General features: G+C 41.9%; 5 protein-coding genes across 6 annotated transcripts in view; 3 read left to right on the forward strand and 2 right to left on the reverse strand.

Annotated features, from left to right (window-relative positions):
• The window catches only part of RB195_016148 (uncharacterized protein), a gene marked incomplete at both ends in the record, with an annotated part of 43,287 nt that extends 40,167 nt beyond the window's left edge, over positions 1-3,120 (reverse strand). The window contains one exon of the mRNA XM_064207177.1: positions 3,086-3,120. Within this exon, the coding sequence (XP_064063056.1) occupies positions 3,086-3,120 (35 nt within the window). The remainder of the gene's footprint in view (positions 1-3,085) is intronic.
• A 15-nt stretch (positions 3,121-3,135) lies between these two features.
• On the reverse strand, positions 3,136-5,312 carry RB195_016150 (uncharacterized protein; the record flags this gene model as incomplete). The annotated part of the gene is made up of 3 exons (XM_064207179.1): positions 3,136-3,204; positions 3,265-3,342; positions 5,148-5,312. The coding sequence occupies 3 exons, from the start codon at positions 5,310-5,312 to the stop codon at positions 3,136-3,138; spliced, it is 312 nt and encodes a 103-aa protein (XP_064063060.1).
• A 402-nt stretch (positions 5,313-5,714) lies between these two features.
• RB195_016151 (uncharacterized protein) lies at positions 5,715-7,521 on the forward strand (the record flags this gene model as incomplete). 2 transcript variants are annotated; one of them, XM_064207181.1, is made up of 2 exons in its annotated part: positions 5,715-6,618; positions 6,683-7,521. In XM_064207181.1, 2 exons carry the CDS (start codon positions 5,715-5,717, stop codon positions 7,519-7,521), a joined length of 1,743 nt encoding a protein of 580 aa, XP_064063061.1. The 2 variants fall into 2 exon arrangements, with proteins under 2 accessions (XP_064063061.1, XP_064063062.1); XM_064207180.1 differs by lacking the exon at positions 6,683-7,521 and having other exon boundaries at positions 5,715-6,653.
• Positions 6,853-7,521, forward strand: RB195_016152 (uncharacterized protein; the record flags this gene model as incomplete). Its single annotated transcript, XM_064207182.1, has 1 exon — positions 6,853-7,521. The coding sequence occupies one exon, from the start codon at positions 6,853-6,855 to the stop codon at positions 7,519-7,521; it is 669 nt and encodes a 222-aa protein (XP_064063063.1).
• A 139-nt stretch (positions 7,522-7,660) lies between these two features.
• RB195_016153 (uncharacterized protein) lies at positions 7,661-7,939 on the forward strand (the record flags this gene model as incomplete). The annotated part of the gene is made up of 1 exon (XM_064207183.1): positions 7,661-7,939. One exon carries the CDS (start codon positions 7,661-7,663, stop codon positions 7,937-7,939), a length of 279 nt encoding a protein of 92 aa, XP_064063064.1.
• Between the last annotated feature and the right edge of the window lie 4,358 nt (positions 7,940-12,297).

Below are 12,297 nucleotides of genomic sequence, written 5' to 3' on the forward strand. Positions count from 1 at the left end.
GCAACTCTTCTTTTCCGGAAATTTTTCTCCCGTGCTCATGTTGACGTTTCCGCTTAGCCACGGACACGAAGGCTCCATGAAGATACGGTAACTCGGTTCCCGATTGTGCAATTTAGTGCTGGATAATCCGTATGGACCGCTCTCGGAGCCGTACACCTTTTTTTTGTTCATTTCCACTAATTTTTCTCAAATACAATGCGGAAACGAATAGAATGAGCTCTAAAAAGTATTGGGAACTCAGTTGTACCTATAGTAATATAGTTTTCATGTATATAATTCGTGTATCTTTTATTTAATTGATTTATTATTTTAAAAAAAGAAAAAATACGTACATCCAGTGATGCGAGAGAGGTAATTTCCATAAAATTTAGCTATCGCCTTTTTTCCAAAACGTTAATATCTAACATAATCTGGTAATATTGCTAGAAATTAGTAAATTGGTCGTGGAGCAAAATGATCTCCAACATTTTAAAGCGACTTAAAAATGATAAAAAGTAAAGAAGAAACAGAATAGAAAGACCAGAAATAGAGGAAAAAGAAACAGGAAGAACTGAGCATATTCTTAAAAAAATATATAGAATGCCATTTTATTTATTAAATGTAAAAAAATTATATCTTACAGATGGCACAATCAGAATGCAATGCTGAAAACATTCCCGGAAGTTTTCAATTATTTTTCGCGTTAGCTCAGGAGCGAATGACATCAATTTTCTGTCGGATCCTCGCGTTTTTCAAATCCTCAAAGGATTGAGGCGAAAAATTTCATTTAGGTATCCGCCGAGGAAAAAGTCACATAGGCATAAAGGCATCACCTCATGGATGTGAGGTGGTACGGATTTCAGGTGGAGCATTCATACACGGGATAGTAGATTATGGAGAGGGGGTGATTCTGTCCATTTCTTCCTAATTGTCGTAAAAAAAAACGGCCCGGAAAATGCGGCGCCGGACAAGGCGCTCCAATCGAACTCTTTGTAGAAAATAGCGCGCCGAAACGCCCGTAGCCGTATCTTCCGGGCCGATTTTTACGGCAATTAGGAAGAAATGGACGGGATCACCGCTCTCTCCATAAATCTCCCGTATACGAATACTTCACCTGAAATCCGTACCAGCTCAGATCTGTGGAGTGAGGCTTTTAAATCTGGTGAACGTGCTGGCCAGCCTGTATCTCCCGCTAAAGGATAAAGGATAAAGTGTCTGGCGTGAATCAATCCGCTTGGGACCTACACCATCACGTTCACTTCAATTCAGAATCGTTTGAGGTTAACAAACCCATGACTAACCTACAAGCATTGGCTAGATGATGATGTATCAAGTCAGTGTTCTTATTCCTCCAGGCAAGTCTGGTACCAATTTATCGACCCCGAAAAGATGAAAGGCTTGGTTGGCAGGTTTCGAACCATCGATCTATCGTGTTCTCGTAATCGAACCTCTTACCGACTGCGCTACACCTGTGCCAGATAAAAGATAAATATTTTTAGTGACTTTAAATTTCTCGATTCATTTCGATTTAAATTTAATTTGATTTAATTTAGTCTCTGATTTAAAATTTAGATTTTTTGATTTCTTGATTTAAATTCCTCCTATACAAGTCTGGCACCAATTTATCGACACCAGTGATATGAAATGCATGGTTGGCACTACGACGGAATCGAACTCTTGAGCGATCATGCTGCAGCCATAGCGGAACTTTTTACCGACTACGCTACACCCGCCCACGTCTCGAAAATCGGCTAGTTTGAGCAGGAAAAAATCTTTCGACGTTTCAGCGTACTGGTCGCTAGCGACAGTTGCCGTTGCACCATTATTCTCCGTAAAGTATAGGCCCACCACAATAATTTTTAGAACAAAAAATAAAAAATGAATAAAATAATATAATATAAAAATTATTTAAATAAAATTATTTAATTAATGAATAAATTCAAATCCAAAAAATTAATAAAATATTAGAATGGAAAAATAAATTTAGATTTAAATTTATTATTAAATTATCTAAAATTTATAAATTAAATAAAATAAATAAATAAAGAAACAACGTAAAAAATTATAATATGAATAATAAATAATATTTACTTTCATGTTCAATTTATTCTATGTATATACATTCTTTTCATTTTTATTCTCTAAGTAAACTTCTACTCATTGAACCCACTCTTTAAAATATGTGAGATTCTGCACCTCATTCTGTAGAGTTACTTAATAGCGTTTGTTTACTTTCTGCCAAACAACCTTTGTGCACCAAAATTTTATTCGAGCACTGTTTCTGACAAATCAGGAGTAAATTCCTGTTAATTCCAGAGAAATGTGGTTAGCTACGATATACGAAATACGATGAGTTCTACAGTAATCGAGCTGTGCATAGTTGTAATGTAGTAAATTAAAATTTGAAATTATATAAAAATTAAATTTACAATTAAGTGTTGTTCAAAAGTATTTAACACCATCAACAAAGGCAAATTACTGCTCTAAGGCTCCAAAGATGTTGAGATAAGTGTTTGTGTAGTCTCGCCTACTCATTTTCCGGATTTTCCATAGCTATTTCCAGATTTCTACACCTCTGCAACCACAAAAAATCTAAACGACAATAGAAAACAGAAATAGAATAGAAATTGGATTCCCGCTTTTGAGACGAGATGTAAAAATCCGGAAAAGCGTAGGGTCAAAACGATTTTAGGCCTGGTTTAGTTGCATAGGCGATTTCGTCCGAAGTGGGAACCTCCCGAGCTTCAATCAAACTGCTGAGATGAATCTGAGGGTCCCAAAACGACCGCAATCGCTTACGCACTTGCAACAAGTTTTACGTCATTTAAACTTGACGATAGCGTAATGTGCCTACAGCTATGGAGGAGGAAATGAGGATGAATCCTCCTGTGGAGTAGGCAACAGTTACTAACTGGTGTGGTGTGAAGGTACTAAGGTAAGGACCCTAAAACCTGAGCAGTGGTCTCAGAGAACGCGTGACTTACAGGCTAAGGTTATTAAGGTGTGGTGTGGATTGACCCTAGCCTCCTCTCCTCCCGACACACATAGCGTCGATCCGAGTAAAAGGCACGAACCACCATCCATCCACGTTCACAAATTTGCTTACCATTTGTGGCGGTGATGTTTATTTGAGACCCGCATTCGCGTAGTTATCTTTTACGGATCGACTGCATTGAAAACGAGGAAGCACTGGCGAAATCCAGAAATTCTCGCACTCGCCTTTGCCTAAAGAGAAAACTTCTCTGTCGAATGTGCTTAGAATACTGAAACTTAACATTTCCTTACTGAATTTAAGAGTTCTTTCAAGAAAATATCCGGATCCTGCTGTCTTTGAGAGAGTTCAGCGGAGAAATTTATGCTGACCTAAATTCGAATTCTCCTTCCGTTTACCACAAAATTTGCAGTGAATTAATTATACTGTTAGGAGAAAATAAAAATTTAGAGGAATTCGAGTGTGAAACACAATCAATAAAAGTAGAATATCACAAAGTGAAACTTCTACAGTATTCGTATACGAATAACTTAGCGAATACGAGCTTTTTTAGCAGAAGATAAGCGAGAATTCGTTAATGAGCGCCTTTGATCGTTAGAGAGCGCAGACACAGAGTATATATATACTACTGGAACCAGAAGTCATCATCTTAGCGACCGCGACGCGCCTGCAGCAACTCGCAGCTTTCTTTGTTTGAAACACAATCCATTTCCTGTTTACTTTTTCCATTCGAAAGCGCATCGCGATCACTTCGTTGAAAAAATTTGGCGCCCACCGACGTCAAGGAGAAGAATTAATTATGTCAGAGAAAAATTATTAGTTGTCGGAAAAAAAATTGTCTTTTTTAACCGCATACTGTGCCTTAAGGTACTGTCTCGACGTTTTTCGGCGATACACCTTCTTTTTCTATGTATATTTGCTTAGATTTGAATACGATTTTTTTTTTGTAAATTCTTTAAAGCAAGCGTAGGGATAAGTGATACCTTCTGGGTTTTCTTAGTAGTATTTCAACTTAGATGAAATACTACTAAGAAACTTATGAGCATTAGAAAGTACAGCAGTAGTCTTTCTGTGCTGCATTGCTGTGTTGCAAAAAGTTCCGATAAGTCTGTCAATATAACATCAAATCACCTTTAGCTGCGCTTGCTTTCTGCATCTAAGTTTTTAAGGCGATTAGTCGAGATAAAACGGTCTGAAGCCTTGTGCAGTTATGCAAGGCGCTGCGCTCGAAGTGACGTCCTTAAAAGAGCCGCTGCGATAGAGGTAAGACCAAATGCATCTCTGTAGTCCAGCTGTAACGCAAGCAGTGGGCCCACATTGATCTGCAACCGTTAGCTCCACCGCTTCGCTTCGAGCTCTGATGCTCATACAATTGCTTGAAAGGCTTGTTTGGCACTAGGACGATTCGGAACCATCGACCGTGCGGCCACGAACCTCTGTTCAACTGCACCATACCCGCTCTTCTGTTATTATTTCTATTATTCTTAGTATTATTACCATCTCCGTTTTGCTGACGGCATCATTCTAATAACTTCAAGCATCAATCAGAAGGAACGGTTGCTGGCTGAATTTGATGAAACGTGTAGAAAGATCGTTTTTCTGCTGAACCTGTACAAGACTGAACCTTCATGACGAACGGATAGGTTTCTGATGCTCCATTCACGCTCTACGGGACGAATATATCCGAATGCTCCAGCTATGTATATCTAGGTTGAGAAATCAACATGATGAAAGACCTGTCCTCCAAGCTTGGGAAGAACAAATGAACGGCTTGGGGAGCATACAAGAGCATCGAAGATGGAGTGAAGAGGACTAAAAACATCCGGTTCCCTGCTCACCAATTCGACACCACCGTTCTTCCTGCTTTGACCACTTCAGAGACGCGGACGTTTCGCAGGCAGGACGAAAATGCGATCAGCGTCATGAAATGTGGAATTGAAAGGGTAATGCTAGGAGTAACCAGCTTTGTTCAAATGAAAGAAGGGATTCGAAGTTCACTCCAATTTCACCGATCGAAGGTCAGAAACGCTGCTGTATATGCCATAAAGAAAGCAAAATTAGGTGGGCCATACGCATGATGCGTCTCAACGACAATCGTTTGACCAGAGTCTTAGGCGACTGGGTACCACGCGACATCAAACGCACCACAAGAAGACCGCAGACCCGACGGTCAGACCTCTTTACGAAGTCTTTCAAAGAAAGCTACGACGATCTTCGAGTCCTTCGCGAGAAGAGATGCCACTGGGGAACACTTGCGCGCGATCAGGGCAAATGGAAGTATGAGTGGTGCCCGTTCGAGAACAACGGGAGCACAGGTGATACAGGTGATTATCACTATCATTATTCTATTTAGTTCTTATGATCGGCAAAGGGGGCAGGTGGGGGGGGGGGGGGGGGGGGCCGGGGGGGGGGGGGGGGGGGAAAAGGGGAAAAAAACCGGGGGGGGGGGGGGGGGGGGGGGTTTGGGGGGGGAGGGAAAAAACCCCCCCCCCGGCCGGCCGAAAAAAACAAAAAAAGGGGGGGGGGGGGGGGGGGGGGGGGGGGGCCAAAAAAAAAAAAAAAAAACACCAAAAGAGAAAAAAAAAAAAAAAAAAAAAAAAAGAAAAGAGGGAAAAGGTTAAAAAAAAAAAAAAAAAAAAAAAAAAAAAAAAAAAAAAAATTTGGGGAAAAAAAGGGAGGGGGGGGGGGGGGGGGGGGGGGGTTGCAGGAGTCATGTAGGCTACCAAAACGGAAAAGGACTAGGATGGCGATCTGTACTTATAACGCACGTACGCTTGCATCGGAAGCGGAAGATCTGATGATGCAAGCCAAGAAGATCAAGTACGACGTCATCGGACTGACCGAGACGAGACGACGTCACCCTCTCAACGCCGTATATGAAACTGGAGAAGAACTGTTCTTAGGAACATGCGACAGTAGAGGTGTTGGTGGAGTTGGCGTCCTCGTCAACACGAGTATGGCAAAGAACATCGACTCTTTTGAACAACTTACGACCCGAATCGGACGTCTGCGGATGAGAAGATGTGGCCCAATACCAGCTTTGACTATCTTCGTCGTTTACGCTCCAACATCAAGCTACGAAGAAGAAGAAGTCGAAGCTTTCTATATGGACCTGGAGAAGTTCTACCAAGAAGATCATGCCTTCTACAAGGTCATAGTTGGCGATTTCAACGCTAAGGTTGGCCCACGAAGAACGCCGGAGGAACTTCACATCGGGGCCCACGGCCTACAATGGAATGACCAGGGAGAGAGGCTCTCCGAGTTCATCATGACGACTAAGACCATCCATGGGAACTCGCAATTTCAGAAGCCCTCTTCTTTACGCTGGACGCGGGAGTCACCCGGTGGAGGGTACCGTAATGAAATAGACCACATCATCGTCAATAAAAGGTTCTGCCTGACGGACGTCGGTGTTGTACCAAAGTTCTATACGGGATCGGACCATCGCCTCCTCCGAGGAAGATTTTCCTTCACAAGGAGAGCAGAGAAAGCCGCCAAGTTCAGAGAGAGAAATCCCAGGACTACCATCAACTGGGATCTCTTCGCTACGCTAGCCGGCTTTTGGGAAGATTCTGCAATGGACAACATCGACGAGGAATATGACCGGCTTGTCGAACACCTTCACGACTGCGCGAAGAAGGCTGAGAGTTTTAAAACCACCAAGAGGCGTCTGTCTCTTTGAAACTCTTGAGCTGATACGCCAGCGTGGAGCAGCACGAGCCGCAGGGAACCAAGAACTCACGTCCGAGCTCGCAAGGCTTTGCCGAGAGGCGATAAAGGAAGACCTTAAAGAGAGAAGAGCAGAAGTGCTGGCTGAAGCTGCAGAGGCGGGGAAAAGCATCCGCTATGCCCGTCGAGACTTCGCCAGTCGCAAGACGAGGATGACTGCTCTCCGGAACCCAAAGGGAACAGCCATTGCATCGAGAAGGGGGATGGAGAAAATCATCCACGACTTCTACTCTGATCTCTTCGACAGCCATGTCCACTTGCCTCCTCACCATCTGAGGGAAGATGGACAAGTCATTCCAGAGGTTCTCCCGTCCGAAATACGACATGCTATCATGTCGGTAAGAAATCGTACGGCACCCGGTCCCGATAGAATAAGACCAGAACACCTGAAGAGCCTTCCGCCAGTACTCATCAACACCCTGGCGAGGCTCTTTACACGTTATCTGTCGGAATGCAAGGTTCCTAAACAGTGGAAGACCAGCAAGACCATGTTGTTGTATAAAAAGGGAGATCCACATGACATCGGCAACTATCGCCCAATCTGTCTACTGTCCGTCATCTACAAGCTCTTTACAAGAGTAATCCTTAATAGGATTGAAAAAGTCTTGGATGAAGGACAGCCATGCGAGCAAGCAGGGTTTCGAAAAGGATTCAGCACGATTGACCACATTCACACTGTTTCGAAACTCATCGAGGTATCACGAGAGTACAAGATGCCGCTCTGTCTCACCTTCATCGACTTAAAGAAGGCTTTCGACTCGGTTGAGACGGAAGGGTCGTGGAAGCCTTGGACAACCAAGGCGTCCCTACTCAATATATAAAGGTACTTCGAGAGTTGTACAGTAACTTCACGACAGGAATTTCGCCATTCTACAAGAACATCGTCATTGACGTGAAGAGGGGGTCCGACAGGGTGATACAATTTCACCCAAAATATTCACAGCCACCCTCGAGAACGCAATGCGAAAGTTGGAATGGGACGACATGGGAGTGAAGGTTGATGGTCGGCAGCTACACCATTTGCGCTTTGCTGATGACATCGTACTGGTAACACCTAGCATCAGCCAAGCGGAACGAATGCTGACCGAATTCGACGAAACATGTGGATGTATCGGTCTTCAGCTGAATCTACAAAAGACGATGTTCATGCGGAACGGATGGGTCTCGATGCCCCATTCACGCTCAACGGAACGAACATATCCGAATGCACCAGCTACGTTTATCTGGGTCGGGAACTGAACATGATGAACGACCTGACCCCGAGCTGGGCAGGAGGAGAGGAGCGGCTTGGGGAGCGTACAAGAGCATCGAGGATGTAGTGAAGAAGACCAGGAACACCCGGCTCCTGCTCACCTCTTCAACACCACCGTACTTCCTGCTTTGACCTATGCTTCGAAACCTGGGCATTTCGCAAGCAGGAAGAAAACGTGGTGAGCGTCATTGAACGCGCAATTGAGAGAGTGATGCTAGGAGTATCCCGCTTCACGCAAGTGAGGGACGGGATTCGAAGTTCTCTCTTACGTCAACGATCGAAGATTAGAGACGCCGCCGCGTTAGCCAAGGAAAGTAAAATAATGTGGGCCGGACGCGTGATGAGTTTTAATGACAACCGTTGGACCAGAGCCTTAAGCGACTGGGGTCCCCGCGATATTAAGCGCACTACAGGAAGACCGCCGACCCGATCGTCAAATTTCTTCACGAAGTCCTTCAAAGAAAAATATGATGCTCTTCGTGTCCCACGCGAAAGGAGGAACCACTGGGCTACTCTGGCACGCGATCGGGACAAATGGAAGAATTACTGGCGCCCGCTCGCCAGTTCGAAGATAAGGGAGTCAAGGTGATCAGTTATCACTCAGTAGGACGTACCATCCGTATCATCAAAGAGGAATTTTGCACATTTTCTCGGCTATTGAAGCCACGCTTAGTTTTTGATTTTTTGACAATTTTTTCGGCATTTTTTGATTCCTTGCACCTCGTTTTGACTTGACTATAACACTGAAGCGAGAAGAACAGTTCCACTAAGATCTCTTTCAGTAGTTTCAATTAATTTTGTAACTTTTTTAATTCGTATACGTGCATGAGCGATAGCTTCTAAATTGTCTACGTGACAATTGGAAAATGTTGGAATGGAGTGACAACGGAACGAAACTCATGCGGAGATTGTGAATGATGTAACGAAAAGACCATATTTGTCCATGATTCAAGATAAATGGGAATAGAACACATTCGAATTGGAGAATTAGAACATCAGAGGAACGAGGTGGATTGAGAAGATTTATTGAGAAGATCCAATGAATAAATTAGTACGAAAAAATTCTAATTGATCTCTCCTCTGGTCAATAGCAAAAATCAAAACCTTAAGATTCTCTTATGTACACATCGTAAGGGGGGAACGGAAGGGAATTGCATACACAATAATTCCATTAAATCCATTACACCACAAACTTGTCTATGATAAAATTTCTCAGGAAAAAAGGAATAGCATTAAGGATACCGTTACTTCCTCCTACAAAATATTTTCTTGAAAAACACAAATTTTTACTGGAAATTTGCATCGAGTTACAAAACGATTGTTTTATGTTGAAGCTGGGATTAAGATGTTTTGCGAGGTCATCGAGGAAACTGGAAAAGAGGAAAGGGAATTGAACGACAAGGTAAAACCTCAAGATAACCTCAAGGCATTGGCAGAATTAGGGTTATTTTCAAAACGATCGATTAGTAGGAAACATTGGAACTGTATAGCAATATCAGATTTCATCAGATATGTATATCTAGGATTTTATGGATGCTCTCTCTGAACACTAGACCACAGCTAAAACAACAAATCAGCCGATGATGAAATCAATTATTTGAAAAAAAAATGGATAGGTTCGATCAGCATTGGCAGGGAAAATCGTAACAAACCAAATACACTCGGACCCAAATGTTCTCAACCCGGTGACCGCATCGCGGGCTCGATTGGAGCGACACGAGTGCGTGAACAAAGAGGAAAATGAACGTGCGGCGTGCGGCGACTGCGCTGCACGGTAAAAGCAGGGTGTGATGGAATTTACGTAGTACAGAAACTTCAGGGAAAACGAATATTTTGGGTTGTAAAACAAATGAAAACAAGCATGGCTTAGCTTTAAAAAATGGTGCGGAAGAAGGTGTCCTTCCCTACGAAATCAGATGTAATGCTCTGCTTCTCAGCATGCGCCGCGTCCGCAAGCGAGCGGTCGACAATCAATGTGGTCTTCTTATCAACCTATTCGAGTAAAATCTATCGGTAGGTTTTTGAGGGATCCGAAGCGTGCTCAGTGTGCGTTCTAACGTATCTCGTAGGAACTAATGCAGTTCCCACGGATTTTTTTCAGGATTAAAAAGGTGAAGGAATTAAGTGGAGCCGTGGTCATACTCGTAATCAACATTTCTAACCCACACTATCCAAGAGAGATTCAAACCTTGCAGTTTCGTGGTAACCTGCCCTTAATGATTCCTGGAGGAGGCCAGGCCCGCTCATAAGGTATATGATTGCTAGCCATCCAACTAAAAATCCCTTAAAAATTTTAGTATTTTGGTTTTTGCTGCAGATTCGTTTTGAACTGCTGCTTTTATCAGTCTAAACACTATTTTTCAAAAGGAACGAAATATAGAAGAACTTTATGTAATTAATGAAAAAAAAATAAGATCAATTTCAATTCTTGTTTCAATCACTAGCTAGCAATGGATACACAAACGTCAATTCCTCCCTGGAGCACCAAAAAGGAAGAAATGAAAAGGAAGGAAGAAAGAAAAGAAATGGAAGAAGAGAAGAAATTGAAGAAGAGAAGAAATTGAAGAAGAAAAGAAATTGAATAGAGAAAGCTAAACCAGAGGGAAAATTTAAAAATTGCGGCTAAACTTGGAATGGTATGAAAAAATTAAAAATTATAAAAAGATCAATGTATATATATTAATAAAAAGAAGATAACGATACATGTAAATAAAAGCAAAGGCATAATTTTGATAAAAACAATCTTGGTTTCTTCTCTCAAAGGGATAAGATTAGGTCGGTGCTCCGTACCTATTGCTGTTGAACACTTTCTAGAAATTCTTTTAAATATAGGATATTCCAAATTTAAGCAGAGATACTACTACTACTTTTCACTGGAAAAATGATCTTTGCAACGAATTTCATCATTGCGAAGAAAAAAAAAACTAGCATCGACAATATTTCAAGCACTCCAGAAATGCTAGAATTTTATGGGAACAGAAATGTTTCCTATCCGTGTGCATGGCGCCCGTCGCCAGCAGCGGCAGATAAAAAAAAGTTGATGGATAAACATTAGCGGTACACGGGAAAATACGAGGAAAATTAACAATTGTGGCGATGCTACTACAGTTTATACGAGGAATGGAAGGTGAGCGGGAGGAGTGAGGTCGTCCATGCCTCGGCTGTCGGTGACGAATGAATGAATTACACCGGGCTGATAAGGGAAATAATAATGAGCACGCAGCGCGATATCACGACGGAAAATTGCGTCATTACCCGGACATTAAGGCGATTTTCCAGATGAGAAATTCAGGAATCGAAGCCCTTACGTGATTCGGATAAGGATAAAGTGCGCGTTGATGAACCCCACTGGTTATTTGCCTATGCTAATTTGTATATTTATATTTGCCTATGTTGTATTATTTATTTGCCTATAATATTTATTATTTTATCTATAATATAATAACACGTTGTTTTAGATTTATTTGATTTTATATTTTATGAAAATTATAAAATATAAAATATTATTTTTATATATTTTATTTTTATTTTATTTTTTTTTAATATTTATTTGCCTATGTTGAAGATCTCCTCACTACTGAGGAGTCTCAGCGGAGACTGATCCAGAAATGGATCGCTTAGGAAAAGGGAATCGACTCCATCATTTTGATTTTTATCATCAAAATCTTATTATCTTTGTTTTTTTTTACGATTTTACTTTATTTCAGAATCGCTTGAGGTTCAGGAACATGTGCACTGCCTTATCGTGACTTGCAGATGGGACCCAATGTGATAAATCAGTGTTCTTTTATCCTTGACAGAGAAGTTTGGAACTAGTTCATCGATCCATCGAGGACGCGGTTGCGATTCTAAGGCGGTCCCTAACCATCGATCGGGCCCCTAAAGAAAAATTAATGCTGATTTTCCTTGGAATCTCAGTATACTTCCGTCTGATCAGCTACCAGCGGCCGTACATCCACTGGAACACTATATAGGACTAGTTTCAATGTAGATAGCTTCCGTTTTCACTACCTTAAATACTGATATCATCGGAACATTGATTGATCGATTGATTGATTGACTGCTCTAACATTGATATTATCGGAACTTTGATCCTCTACTTAGGCTTCTGTAGACGAAGACAAAGCCGAAACGTCAGGCGAATAAAGGTCTCATCTAGATAAAAACCATTTAGGGAACTTAAGAGAAAACAAAGAGAGCCGTTGCTCCTATATCGTTGTCTGACACAATCTTAGCATCTGATATTGAAGAATTTAAGCCGCGGTAAATGTCAGCACCTTTATTGCAGTTAAAATCGCAGCTGAACTTTTCCCATTTTCCTGGATTTCTTGCAAACATCGGCTGC

Source organism: Necator americanus, chromosome V (assembly GCF_031761385.1).
Source record: "Necator americanus strain Aroian chromosome V, whole genome shotgun sequence".
Taxonomy (NCBI): Eukaryota; Metazoa; Nematoda; class Chromadorea; order Rhabditida; family Ancylostomatidae; genus Necator; species Necator americanus.